The 20,134-nt window shown below is 42.8% G+C and overlaps 1 protein-coding gene across 4 annotated transcripts in view; it reads right to left on the reverse strand.

Annotated features, from left to right (window-relative positions):
• Positions 1 to 20,134, reverse strand: part of UBTD2 (ubiquitin domain containing 2) — a 54,716-nt gene that overhangs the window by 31,511 nt on the left and 3,071 nt on the right. The window contains exon 1 of one of the 4 annotated variants that reach the window (XM_040573366.1): positions 19,695 to 19,838. The exons of 2 other annotated variants lie outside the window; for them this stretch is intronic. In XM_040573366.1, coding sequence (XP_040429300.1) covers positions 19,695 to 19,707 — 13 coding nt within the window. In that variant the 5' untranslated portion in view covers positions 19,708 to 19,838. Of the gene's footprint in view, positions 1 to 4,918; positions 5,008 to 19,694; positions 19,839 to 20,134 lie in introns of those variants that run through there. One more of the 4 variants, XM_040573367.1, reaches the window with a different exon arrangement.

A 20,134-nucleotide genomic window follows, 5' to 3' on the forward strand; every position in this document is an offset into this window, starting at 1 on the left:
CATAAGGTATTTTGTAATTTGGTATCAATATCTAGATAGAATTTATCCCAATCATTTTCTTTGCATCCATCTGTGGCATAATCCTTCCAGAAGCAGAATTACAATAGGGTTTGGAGAAAGGTACAAAGGGTAGGTGCAGAAAAACAGAAACTGAGGAGGGGGAAGGGGGAAATGCATTGCACTTAAGCAGCAGACAATTTGAATTACATTGTCACATAGGCTCACACAATCTAAATTACATTAAGTAGCACAGGCTTACACGACAATGGGAAAACAGCAGAATCTTATCTGCTTATTGCTAGTTTTCCATATTTTTCTTTAGAATGTTACATTTTTGCAAGGCAAGAACAGTATTTTGGAAAGAAAGTGTCCCTGGGCAGTAGTAAAAGATTTTCAGCCTTACAAATGAAATATTTCACTGAATAATCAAATTTTCATAACAAGAAGGAACATCAGGATTTCATAAGAAAACATCTATTAGGACAGTCCTGAGAATATTCAGGGTAGCGTAACGCATCCGAGGATGCTATGGGGCTGAGGGACTGGGAAAGCGTGATCTTACCAGATGTTGTGCACATACATATATCTACGTAGGTCCATCTATCTGTTGATGCTTGAAACTAAGTTTCAGGCTTTTTAATGAAGGGAGATTGGGAAATGAATGCCACAAGAAAAACTCCATTTCCCAACAGGAATGAACACAAAAATTACATTTCCTGGTAGAAATTCAAGCTACATATTTGAATAGATGTGTCATAAAACATAAGATTACAGACAAATCCAAGTTATAAAGGCGTAGGCAAAACAGTCAAAATTAAGCCACGCAAGTAGTAAACCTGTGGTGCAAAGATTTTTAGAGCAGCAAACCTAACAAGGACAAACCTGTGCAGAAGAATTAAACCCACCAAGCAACCCCAGGTCTATTTTCCCTTTCTCCTTCCTGAAACGGGGGTGAAGGAAGAAAGAAAAAGATGGAAAAGGGGAAGAAGCAGTGGAGAACAGGGGATTGATCACTCGAAGCCAGGTCTGCACTCTTCTGTGAGCAGCCTACCAGACACTTCACGGGCTGGTGTTAAGCGATGGGGTCCCCCCGGGGAAGGGGCATCATCCTGACACCGAGAGCCAGCAGGGCAAACAGCACCATGTCCCCTGATGGCTACTCACCGGTGCCGGGACCGCGGATGTCGCAGAGCACTGCTCGAAGCAGGAGCAGGGAATACGCCTTCCCTGTTTCTTCAAGTCTCTCCTCAACTCTTACCAAGCACCTTCCTCCAAAACCAGCTAATTGCACAGAAACAACCGTAGTGAGTAAAGCGCAAGTCACACTGGTAATTACAGTCAGCTCTGGACAAGTCATGCACAAGGCACTAAATCTTTGCGGAGTCAATCCAGAGGCTTCACAGCATGAGATACAAAACACATGAAAGGACGAGGGCGTATGAATGTGCTGGACAAAGAAGAAAATTGACTCTAATTACCAGCTATTACACTGTATTTTCCACTGCTGCCATCATTTTCAACAGGAACTGCAGAAGAAATCAAGAGAGCCTGGTATTTCCAAGCAGCTCATCACCTCTCACATTTCAAAGGAACAAGTGGTATTGCAGCAAGAAATAAAAGCTTCAAAGTTGTGAGATCTGCTCCCTGACTGTACACCACATCCAAACGTCCCGTCCTGTCCCACAACGTGCACACAGGCTCCATCCAGACAGCCAAGAGCCTTGCCACTTGCTTCACACTGGGATGGGCTGTGATAAGGTAGGTGGCCTTTCACAGAAACCTGAAACCCATCAGTGTATTTCGTCTAACAGCGGAGAGCCAGCTGGCGAGAGTAAACTTCAGCCTCTGGTCTGTTCATTCAGATTTTATGAGGATGATTTCTCTGCTTCCAAGGCTGTGAGAACAGGATGGCAAACCCTGACATTTACAAACGCTCTGCATAAGCACTGTAGGAGAGAGCAATAATGCAAGAAAAGCCAGTGTGAGGTTCTCTATTGTTATTTGCCTCAACTTTTCATACTGTTTTTCAAAGGAAATTTTTCGCATTGGTCTGCCACCAAAAAGCTCAGCATTATTTCCTAGCATTAGTTCTGTGGCTTCATTATTAGTTTGCAAGAGCTGCAAAGCACATTATGGTTACTCCTGGGCCCTGCCTGCTCAGCTGGCTTCCTGCTAGAAGCACAAGCAGAAAATTATATCAAAACTTTAGTTTAGATATAATGTATCTTCTGACAGATGAAGACGTCTAGGGGAGCAAACACCCCTGCAGAGTCGCCACATCAAATCCTTTGCTCCTCCATCAAGGGAGGACTGCAAATGAAGCCAGAATGCTGCCAGGCAGGGTGATGACCAGGTGATGCCCACCTGGCCCAACTGCACCCCATCAGAGCCATCAATTCTGCTTCCACAGAAAGTAAGGAGCACGGCAGTGGTGGTACTGACTGCACCGTGCCAGCTTCGGCATCCCAGTGATGCTCTGACAGCGATATGGTGGATGAGCTTCAAGGGACTGCCATTATCAACACAATTACCTTTCAGTGCTGTTTACACTAGAATTTAAACTATTCCTATCTACCAGAGATAGGAATAGCTTTCACGTTTTCAGCTAGATGCAAAACGGGATAAGATTTACCCATCTGCAAACCACAGCATGCAAGCCCCAAGACCTTCAATGTTTACCCCCTAGAGCGCACAACCAGACTATCTTACTGGATACCTGTAACAACCACCATTAAGAAAGCTGTCAGCAACACGAAAATATTCTATTTGACATAGGCTGCATTACACGATTTAAGACTTGATCACAGCTGAGAGCTTAGCATCAATACAGCTTCTCACGTGCACCCAAAATCATCATAGTAAGCTGCACGGCGGAGTTGGAAAACGTGGCGATGCAGTGGGAAGCTTGTGCAGAGCCTAACAAAAAACCCCAAGGCCCTCTGTCTCCCATTAGGAGGGAGAATGGGATTCAGCAACTTCACTCTCAACATACTGAAACCCTTTTGTACCTTCCCCTCCGTTCAAACAGGGGAACTTGAGACACACCAGCTCAAACTGCACAGCGATGGTTCCTCTGGCGGGTCAGCTGCGTGCCCACTGGTGGCGATGACGGGAGCACCGGCCTGCTGCTCAGCCAGCAGCACGGGCTGGTCTCACGTGCCAGCAGGGATTTAACGTACCAACCGATCTAGTGCTTCCAGCTGCAAATGAATGCTGTCCTGGCTCAGAAGCCCCCTTCCCTCCTCAATAATGTACTCCCTCTGACCACTGCGTAACAGTCATGTATATGAACTGCTAAGGAAAGATTTAAAGACATTTACCGGAGGCTGACATCTCCCATCAAAAAAAATAAATTATAATTGAAGTGCTGCAAGCTTTTCTCTGCAAGCTAACAGCCAAAATCTGTGTGCTTCAAGCACGACAGAAGCCGGCGTCTGGCTCAGTGCAGTTTGAACTGAAGCTTTGCTTTTATGGAGGCCTTGGCCACGGGAGCCGTGCAACCAGCACGAGCCTCTGTCATGCAGCCACAGACCGACCACACAAGGTCATCACAAGTTCTCTGAATTTGCTAAGTGACAGACAGGGACATCTGCTGTACATCTGGTCTCCATTTGATGCGCCACAAGTACTTCCAATACCAGCACAATTTTCATTTAAGAAAAAAAATTAAAAAAATATCAAACGGCAGCCTTATCAGACATCCTGCCAGAGTTACAGAAAAGATTAAGCTAATAATTTTCTTTAAACAATGCAGCCAGCTCCACCCTGATTAGGTGCAGGAGTGCTGAAAGCCAGCAGAGTCCAACAGGCAAACCCTCACCAGCAGAACCACGTACAGGGTGTGCGCACTGACTCTGCAACTTCTAAAGACTTTCTGGGAAACACCGTCGGTGAATTTACTTCGTTACAGAAAGTAAACCCAGACTTCTTTAAACTTTAAAACCAACCGAGAACCCAGAAACTCATGAGGCCCCCCTAAAGTAAGATCTCCCGGGAGGAGCTGCAGAAGCTAGCACCAATGGAACTGAAGAGTTCAGTTGGAAGGGATCTTCAAGGATCATCTAGTCCAACTGCCCGACTTCTTTGGGTCTAACCAAAAGATAAAGCACATTAACAACACTCATGTTAATAACAATATTAACATATAAAATCATATTAATAACATTCTCGTATCCCATCTCACCAGCGGGAGTTTGCATCAGGCAATGCTGCTCTGAGCCTTCCACCAAAACCTGAAATATAACACAGCTTGTTCTGCAGCGTAAGGTGTAATGCCCATGACAAGCAACGTTACGTTCCTACGAGAGCTTGCATAAGCATGGCACTGCTGGCCATGCCACACCTGTGCACAGAAGTCACAATCTCCAGAAGGGAACGAACAAGAAAGCCTCCAAGGTAACTGTTTTTCCAATGGCCAGTGATTAAATTAGCTTAGTTACAGGACCTAACACCACGTCTTGAATTTATTCCCGTGTCATAGTCATTGGCAGGGATAGAGTTTCACATTAGCCAATTAACTAAATGCACTATTACTGTATCTCAGCTACTTAAGCTCATCAGTTAATTAAGAGATCAGTATAAGCTGAAAATAGGAATCTTACCTGACACACATACCAAACGTGCATTACCTTAATGATTTAATTTTACAGTTCTGCACGATGTTCCACGAATGCCATTTGGAAAACCAATTGCTCAGTGTAAGGAACGGGCCAGATGCACGAAAGCAAACATTTAAAGATTCTATCAGCAAGCTGTGTTTCTTGCTGCTTTACTAAACTCTATTTTACGAGGTAGTTTTTCCATGATAAAGTTACTGTTTCAAATTAATTTACAAATTATTTCTTTATCAATTTTTAGATGCTTTCCACTTGCTTCCCATTAACGAGATGTTTTATCTTGGTGTCTAGCTGCAATCTATCACTCATTTTCCCAGGACTCCACCCCACGAGTTTGGGAGAAGCGCTTCTGCCAGCACCCGCTGGACCAGACAGGGGCAGACGGCAGTGTGCCGATGTGCAAGAGGGGGATAGGTTGCTCCTGATGCTCCTCAAACGTCAGGCTTCTTTCTACCAGGTCATCTCTCATCCATCTCTTAACACTAGGTGGTAAAATCATCTTTAATAGCTGTCAAATCAGTCCTGCCATACACAGGACTAGCACGAGTGATTTAGAAGCAGAAGTTCCTCAAGTACCCTGCTCGCTGTTTACGCTTCAAGGGCACACGGCGCAAGTCATCACACCTTAACATCACTCAGGACTCCTCCAGAACACAGACCTGGTTTTCTGCCTATCACAAAACCCATCTTTTGGGGTCGTGTGTCCTTTCTGACATGCTTAAAGCCAAAAAAAAATACAGACTTGCAAGGGTAAGGCTTCATTTCTGAGATGGGTTGATTAAAACAAGACAAATCACCCCCCAAAGCCAAACAAAAAACCTCGTATACTTCAACTGCCCAAAAGCACAAAAGGCTCTTCATCCAGAGAAGGTTTCTATGTGCTTCACTAGCAAGAGTCATCCTCCTCCCCTGCTGTCTCTTGCTTCCCGTTAGCAAAAAGCAATTCATCACAACATTAACAAATCAGTATGATCACAGAAGCTAAATGACCACATCACTGAGCCTCCAGGTGCTCCCAAACAGCGAGATACCACAGGAACCAGATCCATTTTAGCTTTCATCCATTTGACTGCGCACACTGAACCCCTGCAGGGCAGGAGTCTCACAGAACAGTGGCTTAATGCCCCAGAGAACAACAAAAACACTTGTTCACTTCTAGTCAGTACTTTCTGGATCCACAAGCCAGTTAATAAGCTTGAAAATTTATTCATAGACATACCAATGCTCACAGCCTAAGCAAACTCCAAATTTTTATTCGACAGTGTGTCGTGTTAAACAAGGGGGGGGGTGTCGGGAAAAATGATGATGCAAGTTGGATCTACTGGACAGTCATTCTCCAGATACTCCAGAACCTAAGACTGGAGAAAGCTCAGTAACTGGAAGTCTAGGAATCAGTGTAAAGGCCAAGCGGCATCAAGAGCTTACAGAGCAACATCCAGACTTCTCAGACGAGAGTAACACAAAGCTATCAGTAGCTGCCTTGGGATGCTAAAGTCTGCTCTTCCCAATGCCCCCATCAGAGGTTATAATGTACTGTGAAGAATGACTGAAGACAAATTTGGGATCTGCTTGAAAATTAACTGCTGTCAAAAACTCCAATGGGGCCAATCCTACGTTTGATTTTTATCCCAGGGGAAGGATAGGAATTTGCATTAAAACAATGTGTAAGAGCCAGAGAAACTGAAGTGGATGCCGGAATCTGATTAAGTGTCTGGATCAAGTGGTGAAATAAAAGACGTTACTTACAGGAGTTTGAGAGGACCCCAAAAAACAGGACCAGGTTATAGCAATTGACTGACAGCTCTGTTCTCTGGCTGAGGATGCTGGAGATTATGAAACACAGGAAGAAAAAAGCAAAACCCTGAAAGGAAAGCCGTTCAATAAGGGAAGCTCCATAGTAGGATCTCGAGACAACATGGGGACAGGACAAAAGCCTACTTTCTCTCAAGTTTAAGTGAAGCTGGGTAATTTCCCACTACCACCACCATCCATACATCCCAGCCCGTGTCTTGTGGTGTATGCAGTTCCCCTCCTGCGTCAAAGGCAGCACGGTGCCACCAGGACTCCTGTAGACTGCTACTCTATGCTGACAGGGTGGCATCCGTCCTCTTGCCTCTCGTTTCCATGGATATGTAAATATGCAGGTCATGGAAGAAAGGTTAAAGCATGCCAGGAGTTGAGTTTTTGCTGCTGAAAACAAATTTTAACCCTAATCTCCAAAGTAGAAGATTTTAGGGAAAAAAAAAAAAAGTGTGTTACACAGCATCAGAGGGTTCAGCCCACAGGTTCAACAAAGCTCCCGTTTGTTTGCCAGTACTTAGAGGAAGGGAAACAAATCACACCCAAGAATTAAAAAATAAATCTTTCAGCTAACTATTCTTCTGCAATCAGACTAAGGGCTTACTTTCCATACCGTTTTACCACGTAATTAATAAGTTTAATGATAATAATTGCATCATTAATTAGCACAATTACCTTTGAGTAATCCCTATTTTGGTGATAAATGCAGAGAATTTTGTGCACTGCTTGTGTATAATGCAAGATGACAAGAACCAATAGCATACAAGGTTAATGTGAACAAACTGCACTCAAAGGTTTGGCGAGGTGATTTTCTTTAAGCAAAGGACAAGACGGGCATATTCTACAAGTTTAGTTACTTCTCAGTGTTGTTCAGATTAATACTAATGGAATTTATGGGACTGAGCGGGTGTCAAGAAGTCCTTCAAGAACTTTCTTAGCAGGTGATGCTTCGTAACAGCTCAATATGGGGAGGTTTTGTTAACTGGCATCTGCAAGCAGGACTTCTCTAAAATGGCACAATTACACTATTTACTAAAAATGCTCAAGCTTTTCTACTTCAAGAGCCCAAGCTGTCCTTTGAAAAATGTCTATATTACACATGTAAGACCCTTAGACAAAGGATTCCTACTTCTCAAGTATATTTTTTGTTAAGAAAACCATATTTAACTTAGAGTCAGAGACAATTTATAATACATTACGATACTTAGTATGCTGCTTTGATAATTAGGAATCTATCACCCATCTTCTGAACCTAAAATGGAAAGTGTACACAAATATGTACAGGTTGCAACAAAGGCTTGTGTCTCTCATACATCCAGGCAAAAAAACAACAAAAAAACGACTTAAATCAGAGCACTTGCACAAAGTAGCCTTAAAATTACATTCATTCAAGGCTACGTTAGGTCCCTCTGGATCTACTTAGAAAAAAAAAAGGAGGCATATTATAGCCTATGGTGGGGGATTACTGATGCAATCCAACCTTAAGCATTTAACTGCGGGTGTTGAAATTAGGAGCGTAACCTTCTGCCTTAGCACAGTCAGCAAACCCCGGCAGCCTCCTCGGCACATGGCTCAGCTCCTGCTGCGAACCTCCTGCGGGAGCCCGCTGCTCTCCCTGTGATGGAGGGACCGAGGAGCAGGCCAAGGAAACTACCCTCTCCCTTTAAATTGCTTGAATTAAGATAGATTAGAGTAGCCAGAGCCCTTCCACCTTTAGCAAATTAATTTGATCTCCTCCAAAAGTCCCTGAGCGCACAGGTCTTTAGCTCTATTAATGGACTGTGCGATGCTCGCTCTGTAACAAAGGGCAGCCTTTCCAACAGGCACAACAGCACTTCACTTAAGTAGCTTCCCTTCCTTTTAAAGGAAGGGGTGACTGTGTAATGTGATTTGATTTAAAATGCATTTAATTCTCAACAACTCAGAGCAAGCTAAAAACTCGCAGTGCAATGATTATGTTGGCAAAGGTAGCAGCCGCTATGTTCCCAGGCACAGCTGAAACAGGCCTTGAACATGGGCTACCCTTGTCTTTTTTTTTTTTAAATCTGTTCACTATGACACTCAAGGCAGCTTACTTTTCTCGTTCTACCATCTATTCATAGTCAGAAATTGTATCATTTGTCAGGAAACATGCACCTTCCTTTCCTTGTCCTCTAATTTAAGTAGCAAGTGTCGTAACAGCAGGTTAAACTAAGTGCACGTCGATTCTGAACTTGAGAGTTAAGCTCCTGTAGGAAAAGTCTGGTCCTAAAGTTAAGGCAGAGCTCATCATTATTAGACAGACCCTTTTCTCATCCCTTCTCCCCCTTACGTGATGAGAAAATACTTAGCTTCAAATGTAAGAATGAGAAATTTTGGCACGTAATGAGTATGAGAGCATTAGCAAAAAGATTTTTATTTCAGCCACTTAAAAATAACAGCCCAGATCTCTCACGGGTTTCATACATTTGTTGCAGAGGTACAACTATTTTATTTAGGTGTAGCGACTGCTGAAAGCACTCAACAAAATGCCGGTTGATGGTTCCAACAGAAAAAGGAAGAATTCCCCAAAACAACTGGCTGCAAGCGCATTTGTGATCCGCCCAGCCTGCTGTAGTAATTGCTGTGCTCTAACGAGCAAACTATGCACACCAAGTGCTGCTTCTGCAGCTCTGAGCAAGGGCGCCTTGAATCCAGGAGCGCTTTTTGGACGGGACCCGTCAGAGCTGGGGGCTCCAGTGCTGCCTGCCTTACAGTAGCAATCGCATTGTAAACGTGAAAGAAAGCCATTCAGATCCCCCAGTGAACAGCACGAATTCGCAAAGAAAGTACGTAAGTTTTCCTGCTTTCAAAAGCCTGTATCACAACTAAGAATCGAAAACGTACGGCCAGGATTGGAACCCATCAATCCGGCCCTGTTATCACAGGCAACCTGCAGGCAGCAATTTTTCCAACAGCAATTTCTCTCCCTACTTTTTAAGCTCTATCTTTGGTTCACAGAACTACGGCCAGCGTTCAGTACCCGCCCTACTCCAGCAATGTTTAGGCACTACTAGCAACAGCGGCTATTAAAAATAACCAAAAACGCAGCAAGAAACAAGAGATTCCTTTGCTGTGAGAAGAGCGATCTTTGCTGGGGTATGTCCAAGATGAGCGAATGCAAAATATTTAGAAACGGGTGGAAAAAATCACCTAGAGAGAATAACCCGCTTTTCATGTTCATTTCATGCTACACCTGAAAGATTGATTTCCCATATTCTGAACCAACTTCTATTTTTATGACCGAGCTGTAATTCCCCTCCCCAGATCACAGCATTTTCCTCTCGGCTACCACAGAATAGCTTGTGCCTTCTGATTCATTTGGTATGAACTTGGTAAAAAAAGAAAATGGAACAGTATTAGCTAGAAATGTGTCTTTTTCAAAACGCCTATTCCCAGATAGCAAATATTTGCCAAGATTAAATTTTCTAAGCACCTATACTGAACATGCCTTGATGTCACACACCTCCTCTTCCCTTCTAAGCCCCTACTCTTCAGATAGTTGTAAAAATAATGAAAAACATTTAATTTAGACTGAGTCAGGCAAAACTATTTTTAGTCTCATTTTCAAGGCAAGGATCTCTCATATCTTCCCGTAGTCCTTAGAAGCAATACAAAATATTCACTGCCCCAAACCATTCAATGAATTATCTTAAGATACATTTTGTGGAGTCAAAACAGCTTTGGCAGGAGTTGGATTTTTAGTGAGATCCTTTGCAGCTTTTTTTTTTTAAAAAAAGAATCAGGTGCAGATGGAGACAGGTACAGAAAATGGCCCCCACTTACAGAAAACTGTAGAAGAAAATGTGCCATACTGCCAAAGCTTATGCTTTCATCTCCTACTGCAAGAAATGGATTTCAGACAAACTGAAAAGAAAAAAAATCCCTGTTCAGAAGAAAATGAAGACAGAATCCCTTCATATCCAGCAGAAATATACATAGCTTCAGCATTCAGAATCAGCACAGAAGGGTGGACCGCCCTGCTCCCTTCCCTGCTTCCCTAAATCATTAACTAAAATGCAAGAGAAATCCAGATTACTATTTTTTTAAACAAACGTAAAATTTACCAAAAAAGTTTTTTTTTTCTTTTTTCTCTTCCTCAAGATGAAAGCCTACCTAATATTTGACAATATTATTAGATTATGGTAAATCCATCTGGTTTCTAAACATGTATATAAACAAAAGCTGAAAAACAGCAACAAAGCAATTTTTGGCATTTACATTACCAGTAACTGGAACAGCAGGATCGGATCCAAACTGTCATCCCAAGGAAACAACTGCAGCACGCGTGTTTTCAGCGGTCACACTGCTTGGAAAAGCTAGTCCCAGAACATTTAAAGACTCAGTTAATCAATGCCAAGTGCATTTCCAAAGAGCAGATAATAATGTAATATCAGCCACAAAGGGAAGGAAAGAAAAAAAAGGAATGTGCATAATCTGAAAGTTTTGACCTGTGTAAAAGCTAAAGATGAGCATGAGAAAAATGCACCAGGAAACATTTGTGTCTACACAGCATTCACCAGAGCTATCCTAGCTGAGAACAGCCCATTCATGTGGGCTCATTTTTTTTTAGCCAACACTGACTTTCATACATAATAATCTGCACTAAAATATCTTGTTAGAAAATACTTGCTTTCTGAGAAACTGTGTGTTTTATTTCTTAGCTTTAAATATGAACAAGTGAATCTGCACTGGAACATGTCCAAATCAGAACAAGAAAAGTGGTGCAGACACCCAAATCCGACTTGCAAGGCAAGAGTTCCTCCAGTTGGAAAAAAATCCTCATATTAATTTATGATAATGAAAGACGACGTGAAGGAAGGAAGGGTCTCTGCACTAAGCAGTTAGAAGCAGACTTTATCAATGGAAGATGAATTCAGCTTGGAAATTTGGCAGGAAGAGCAATCAGATAGTGACAGCATACTTGAGTAGGCAAACCTGGAAAGAGTTTAAGAGAAGATTAGTTCGGCTGGTACTGGGAATATTCTGCTTGACACTGCACTGAACTAGAAAATACAGATGCCTCTGCCAGCACTGCTATCTTGGACTTTGTACAGCCTCATATAAATATGAAACGTCATTGCTAAAAAATGCCAACAAAAGAACTCTCATTAACAGGTTTAATTATCAAATAGCAGCTTTCACAGTCTCTCCCCATGTAGTTTGCCAAGAGACATTAACAAGGTGGGACACTTGCAGGAACCGAAACACTTCCTCCCCCACCCTCAACTATCTATAACATTTTCCTAACTAATGTGGAGCTTAATGCAAATTATTAACTCTTGGTAATAAGTTTCCACCACAAAAAGATAAGATGCTAATGTTGTTTCTTCCACAGCTGTGCAGCATGCCATTTCCCCCCTACCCCCTGAATATAATCGACAAAGAGAATGTAACTGGAGTGAAAAAGTTGAACTTGCATTCCTAAAATATAGTGAAACACCTCACTTCTTCAGGATGGATAAAGCCAGAAAAGTGAGATTGCATAAGTGAACAGTTAAACTTCTTTGTTTTCAGATCCAGTATTTTGAGGAAGTTGTGGTAAGTACTGTTTTAACTATGTTTACATATAAATTATTGAGGAAAAGTTGTTCCCTGAGAACTGATCATGAGTGATCACATCCTGGGGCTGATGAAGGAAATGGGGAGAGTGAAAGAGGCCACCCACTGTGCCCATGCCATCACCACTCCTACACATTAGCTAGCCCCCAGCAATGGGGTGGGCACAAGGGTGGCGTTTCTTTCCAGGTTTACCAATTAACATAACTAATGGTAAATAAGCCAGGTAAGAACACTATAGCAAGATGAAAAGATCAGGAATCAAAATGTTCGCTTTTGATCAGACCTATTTAACCAAAAAAAAAAGCGGGCACGGATGCTCAGAAAACGCAGAAGTTGCTTCCAAGAAAACTGCAAGTTTGCAATCATCAGACTAAAGTCTTTGGGGCCAGTACTGTTCCTTTGGTTCCATTTATTCCATATCCATTGGCTTGCCCAACAAAGACTTGGTCTATGACTTTACTAAAATAGCATAATTCCATCTGTAAGCACAGTTTTCCCAAAGAAATCCATTTTAAATGAGAGCAGTAGGACAGAAGCCAAGAGAGCACCACAAGGTCGCAGCAAGTCATGAAACCCTGGAGTTTTCCTTTTGGCAAGGCTTCTGTCCATAAAAAACTAAATGTATGAAAGCTTTTGGAAATCTGCATTTGGACAAATGTCATCATTCACATAATGATCTCTTCAAGGTGGTAATGGCCTAGGCAGCTCTGTCACTGGTTAGGAGCACCAGATGTTTCCACAGGGTTCATACCATTTCAACACGTGAAAATAGCCCCAATAGAGTTGAACTGGTTTTAGAGGTTTATAAGAAAATCAACTGTTTACTGGATTATTTTTCCTCATATTGAGAAAAAAACACACTGAGTCTGTACCGTGTGTTACAGAGTTTGGGACTGGAGGGTTACTTACACCCGCAGGACCCTCACGCTGGCACCGCCTCGCAGCGCCGATGCGCAACATCCACGCGCTCTTGTTCTGACAGTGCTGCTGCTCCTTTCTTCTCCCAGAGGAGAGACTAAAACTCTGTACTCCCTCTTGTTCCATTCCGAAGGCGTTCCAGCTAAAGCCAAAAACTGAGTCTGTAGTATTTTTGGAGCTATTTTTGTGCTGTAATATCAGTGCAGCAGCTGAAGTGCCTTGGATACGTACAATGAACGCGTTTGTTTCAGCCGCGTTAAGACAGTGATGGAACGTTGCATTAAGTACCATCAGCGTGAGGCTATACAATACGTGACTGATTTAAAGCATGTGACTTTAATCAAGCCATATGATTTCAATACACATGCGGTTTTCCATTGGAATTCACGCTGTTTTGGCACCAGAACTAGTTTTCGATTTGGATAAAGATACAATGGAAATATACAGATGTGAAAAACTGACATACAAACGAATAAGAAAACTTATCTGAAATGAGCATTTAAACTTGTCTTAGAATAATATCAGATATTGATAAGCACTTTACACAACATACTGCTATTCAATAATTGCTTGTATTTATAGTAACCCACATTCTTTTAATGTGGTTCTCTAGGCACACAGCAAAAAAATCTTTTAGAAAAATCAGTCATGCATTTTACTGAGCCAAGTCATCAACATGCAACTCAAGTCGGTTCCAATTCTTTAAAAAAAAAAAGTTTAAATAGATATTTGACAGCTTTCCCCTTCTTCACCCCTCGAAGTGCTAACCCTCAGCTGGGACCCGCGATTCCACCAGCCACTCAGCGGGTACGCTCACTGCGTGCATTGTGTGCGCGCTACAGACACGCAATGCAAAGGAGAAGATCTGCTCACCCTCGGGACATTCTGATCACGTCCCCAAGAGGCAACCACACCAAATCCGGCAGCAGCGAAGGATGATGCTAGTTAGAGGTGTGAAGGACTGGAGCGCGAAGCTTCATCTGAACGTATGCTTAACTACCGCTGCCACCAAATATAGCTTCCTGAAGAATGCATCCCGCAAGCCTGAGTGAAATTGTTCGTCCAGCCTTCAGATAACGTTTGCTGTTTCCAAGCTGTTTTCCTCAGACTAAACCTTGCTGCTTCCCATTAATACTTCTTGCCCCTTGCCTCCTCAGCCTCACTTCAGCCCTTGTGCCATGGATCAGCCACCACCGGTGAGCGGAACAGGGACGCGAGCATCCCTCCCCAGGGCCAGCAAGGCCCTGCACAGCTCAGCTCCCTGGGAAGACAGGGGAACAGTGCAGCGACACTCACAAGAGGGGCTCCAAGATGTCTGTTGGGCAAGAGCCCAACCAGAGCCCAGCACGCTGCACTGAAGACATTATTTTGATGCACGCAGCTTTTGCTTATACCACAGATTAAGCAAATGCAGCTGAATATGCACTGAAATCATTAAGTTCAATACATATGACATACGCAGCGTTTCTCTACACCTCTGCCAAGAAATATTTGGTGCGGTACATACCAAGTGTGTGAATTAGCGATTTTTACTTCAACTATTTACCTTTTCACCAGACAGACATTATCCTGCAATTGCCAGTGTTGTACAGTAGGCTCAGTCGCTCAAACAGCGGCACGTTGCCAAATAAAAATTGGCAGGAGAAAATGGCATTCACCAGCTGCAGGTACTATCCGATGTTTTGTAGGTAGTCTTTTATAAAAGACTGTATTTATCCCTACAGACAAGAAATCACAGGAGATGATAGTTCTGCCACAGAAAAATAAAACGACAAAGTAAGTGCCAGAAGAGATCCTTCTCACAGATCCGGAGCGCCCTTGATCACAGCATGGGAGCAAAAATTGAGTTCCAGAATTGAATTTTAAAAATACAAAGGTAACAAGCTTCCAACCCCAAACTATTGTGCTCTGCTCCTGATGCAATTTCAGGCCCTGGGAGTATTCTCAAAGAACATGCATCTCTAATGAGAAAAAGGTGAAAAATGACAGCAGACAATGTAGGAAGGCAGCACTCCAAGAATTATTTACAGTTCGTACAATTATTAGAAGTTCTTGTACATTAAAGGTTATGAATTATAAAATGTTTATAATGAATGGTATTTTAGTTATTTATTGAAAAGTGTCAATAACAGGAGATTAATCATACTAAGGGTAAACATCCCCTGTGAAACATGAAATATTAACGTGCAATCTAAAGCATTATAGATTACAGGCTATTCCATGGAAATGTTTTTCCCCTGGGCAGAACCTGTTCTCACCGAAAACTACTGAAGTAGTCCTCACTACCATTTGTAAAGGGCCTTCTCTTTCATGTTTGGGATTGTAGGAAAACCACATGACAGATCACGCAGAAACTCCCCAACCCTCTTCTCCTCTACCTCATCTTAAGCACAAGGATGTCTTTATATACACACACGCATAAAAAAATCCTTCATCACATCTGAGTTTCTACAGAAGGGAAGATTCATTTCTTCAAAACCGTGCTTATCTCCTCCCACAAACGGCTTTCAAGCAGTGCTTTGAATTTTTCCTTTTAAATCATGTTCACTGAGGAGGTGGGGAGAAGGGAATAGAAAAGGACACTGGGAAAAAGAAGAACGGAGGAGCTGTAAAAGTGGTCTAATGCACAAGCACAGCAGCAAGGACACCCCCGCCCCCCCCCCATATTTGTACTTTATGAAGTACAATTTTCAATTGCTTCACATTAGCTCCTAACAGGTCAAATGGATGTACAACAACTGCAAATTCATTAGCTGCGTGTATTAGCGGCTTCTGTGCTTATCACCTGCAGAATCTGCAGTTGCTCTGCATCTCTCACTACTGTGAAGTCTCCAGATGACAGGCTGCTTATGTCATTTTAAATATTTAAGGTAGCCTAAGAGACTCTAGCACCGTTCAGCATTTAAAACGCCGTTCCATTTATTTCAAAGGCAGGAAACAGAGGAAAAACCATTTACACAGTTTGCACTGCCCCATCTTTCGGCCATCGCTCATTTAAACAAACCTACTCAAAGCCTGCCAGGAGCGAGAGCGACTACCTGGTAACAGCTGGGAGATCAGCCCAAGGTCAGCGAGAGGCAGAACGTGCAAAACTCGGGTTCCAGCTGAACCTTAAACCACATCAGATATCCTGCATATTTTACTGCACGCAGGTCAAGACAGTGAAATATCACGTTACGCCGTGCAATAGGTGCTTGCCGTAGACCGTACGAGCAGCGTAACACGAGCACCCGGGCGGCTTTTGGATGTGCCGCTCTTACAGCTGCCGCTGATCTTTGATAAATCAGTCTGAAGCACTGAACTCCATCGTGCACTTTTCACACTGGAAATGCAATTACAATGTGAAGGGAAAGCTTTTTCTTAAAAATAAACAAACAATCCTCTATTTCTTCTGCTTCTCAAGCAGGGGAACATTCCTGTTCCTTCAAACCTTAAGATTTCAGCCAATTTCAGCTTTTTTTTTTTTTTTTAAATCCTTCCTTCTGCTCTACCTGCTTCACAGCGTGGGTCACCTCACTGATTTTGGGTAACTGAGTCCTGCCCCCCCCCCCATGCCAAGTGATGCCCGCACCAGTCTACTACTGCCTTGGCACAGCTGATTCCCCAAGGAACCGTTCCGACGTGCCGTGTCCTTGCCCCCGACACGCAGATCCACCTGTGCCGCGCCAAGTCCCCAGCTGCAAAGTCACAATGCAAACTCCAAGGGCTTAGCATCTCTGTGAGTAAATAGAGCCCGTAGAGCAAACAGATGACTGAAAGCCCTGAGTATACGCACATAACACTCTCATCGCCCTGGCATCCACCCAAGGTCAACCACCTTTCAGCACACTTACGTTCAGCATCCCAAATGGGCAAGGCATCCCTGAGTACTGCCTCATCAACCTGCTGACTGTGTTTTTACTACGATTAAAATAACTACAGCCATCTAAATAGATTTGCTTTTAAAACTAGATATAGCAACATTCAGAGAGGCTTAATTTCATAATCTGACTTTTGCAAAAGAAAGAGGAGACCTACAGAGCTTCCAGCTGGAAGAATTATAAACCAAACCTCCACAAGCTCCACCCTAAGCACCCGCGTGTAGGAAAGATGAAAGCGAATCAATGGCTCCTGCCTTTAAGCTGACACTGTGGCAACATGCATCCAACAGATGCCACGCACAGTCTTCGCCCCCTTCTTCACCCTGGCTGCTGGGAGGCAGGATTCCCTGGAACAGGGACGCCACCAGCTCTGGGAAAGGGAAGCTTGGTTCTGCACACTCGGCTGGACCTCTTCTCATGGACTATCCCACCAGAAACGGAAACCAAGCCTTTGCCGTGTTTTCTTTCGGAGCACTTCTTTGGAAAGCCACGAGGCATGGCAGCAGGTACTGGTACCTGGCCTCTGCAGGACAGGATGTTTGTACCGCACCAGCCAAGCCCAAAAAGTCATCTGAATCTGATGAGAAAGAACTGGGAGGATCACAAAGCACCTACTGGCCCTCAAACCATAGTTTCCTGTGGCCAGCACAAGCAATTTGCAAAATTACGTGTTTATCTCTGTGTGTGTGTATATATATATAAACACACAAGCACACATACACCATTTAAGAGGAAAAAGTAAATGAAGTATAAGAATTTGCATCAGAGCAGTCTGAATTTTAAGGAAGTGAAGGAGACACAGCAAACTAGTAACAACTGCCTAAAAGCGTAACTGACAAATACAGTGTTAGCCTACAAGACAGGGTGAAAGCACTTTCACCCTAAAGCCCTTTAAGCAAAAAAAGGATTGTGATACTTAAAAACAAAGGAATAATTGTATTCATTGCTTGAACAGGGTCATGTGGTCAGAAGTTCTTCAGGTTTAGTTATATATTTATTTTTAAGAGTTGGGTAACTAGACCAGCTGTGGCTACCTTGATCCTTCCTTGTACCTGCAAGACTTGCAACAATTGTCAAGAGTTAGCTATAAGGCAGATCTTTATTTCTGCCTTCAGTTGCATTATAACTTGTGACTCATAAATTGTATTATTCAACATTCATATGAAAAATAATAGCTATCACATTACCCGCTGTAATAAGAGTGGATTGCTGACTTCGACTTTATTCAAACAGAAAACAAATAATATTTTCCATTTATCAAAAATCTCCAATGCACAAAGAACATTCAATTTATTATATTTAATATTCAGGGAGGGAGGATTTCATTGCTTTCAACACTGAAAGCCCAAACAGAGAAATTAAACCAAATCACTTCATCTAGAAACCAAACAAACAATTACATGGAGGAACAATGCCAAAAAGGAAACAGAACAGCTGCATTAGTCAGCCCTTATTAAGGGCATGAATAACACCTTATTTCATTTGCTACCAGTTACTTGTTATCACCTGCAAAACAAATAAGGTCTCTTGGGTTACAAATGAAAAGTGCCATACCAGCAAAGTGATATTTGGGTGCCCTCTGCACTAGATCTGCAGATCCTACCCATCCCAAGCAGGCTGTGGGTGCCTAGCCCTTAGGAAACCAAGTCATTCATTAACAGCTACTTTTATTACAAAGCCCCAATAAAACACACACATGCTGCTGTGGAAATCACGAGAGATTTACAGCAAGTTGTGAAAGCCATACTAAGCTTTCCTTATTATTCTTTTTTTTTTTTTTTTTTAGGAAAGCCACAGTAAGCCGTAACGCCTAATGCCAGCTCTGAATTTAGCGTTATGTTTGCAAAAACGTATCCAGCACCTTATTTCAGGGTTGCATTACAGAACAGCAGGAACTACCTGAAGTCTAGAACAACCTCCTTTAGGTAACAACAAACTCCCAGGAAGGTGTTACGTGCTGGCACGCGCTACCCACAGCTTGCAATCAACAGCCAAAACACTGCAAAACGCAATCTGGGAGATTCTTTGTATGCTGATACGTGGGGTCCGCACCAAATGCTCTTAACTGCTCAGTCATAAGAGCCTTGTTTAAAAACCCTGTGCAAGCTGTGCATAGGCCCGCTGTATCAGGCCAATTGTGAGCAACAAATCTGACTACTTAATATGCAAATTCCCCTGGTCAGCCTGCCATGGAGGCACCATGAAAGCAGTTATTGTAGCTTCAGATTAGACATGTGATGTGCAGCATTACGCAGCACTCGACTGAAAATATTTAAGAAACTGTTGTCCAGTTACCAAAAGCAGAGGTCAAGCTTGGCTTTTGGCTTTCTAGAGCTTGATGAAGCACCAGTACTACATCAAATGCTGCAGGAAGAATTTACGCTTCTAATATATTCTGGTGTGTCACTCAGATGGGCAGACCTATTTCCGCTTGTTCCTATTATCACTGCTGGGTGATAGGGGCAGCAGTAAAGAAGACAAATTTCAAACAGAATCATCGTCTTTTATAAGAAAGAATAGCGATAAGAGCTCCAACAGGCAGGCTAACATCACATCAAGAGCACAGCAGCAATCAGACAGCTGCAGCTAAAAGACTTAATCTATAATGACTTGTCATGCCCGCGCTTCGAGACATTGGATTTCCTGCCCTTTCGTTACTCCACACAAATAACTGTCTCGCTGAACTTTACGAAGTCAGACAAAGTAATATGCGACTTATAATAGGGGAAAGAGTTCACCAGAAGAAAATGAACTGGCTTGTTTTTCTCCTTTCCCTTCACAAACTTCCCACTCCTCCCCTCCAAAAAGAGGGAAAGAAATTTAAGAGGAGACCTCCGAAAAGGCCCTGCATGCGGGAACGCAAATTCCCTGATTTATGCTAAACCGAACATAACTTGATAAGCTGTTAAACCATACGTACAAGCACGATGCATACTTCTCCAGCTGCTAACTCCTAACCCGATGCTTCAATACTTTTCTTGAACGCAGAACTGAAGAAGTCCCACAACCTGTAAGCAGCCAGAGAACAGCTATTTCTCCCTCCACTCTCTCTCCTGCAGATATTCAGTCACCTTTGACAAGGCACAGCAAGCAGAGATTGGTTGGCTCCTGAAATATCTGATGGGAGACAGCTGAGCTAAAGGAATGGGGAAAAACACCTGTGTCTATAAAGCATATAACGATCATCTTTTATTGTTCTTTTATCTCCTTTAAAGAGTCACCAATAAATCCATCTCATCACCTAGGACATACGCACACCGCAATACAGCTCTGCTGGACTATAATGCACCAACCTTTGAGACAGGAACTTTCCCTCTACATACAGCAATATCCTATTAAAATGAAAACTCACTAAAAAGA

Source organism: Cygnus olor, chromosome 14 (genome assembly GCF_009769625.2).
Source record: "Cygnus olor isolate bCygOlo1 chromosome 14, bCygOlo1.pri.v2, whole genome shotgun sequence".
In the NCBI taxonomy this organism is placed as follows: Eukaryota; Metazoa; Chordata; class Aves; order Anseriformes; family Anatidae; genus Cygnus; species Cygnus olor.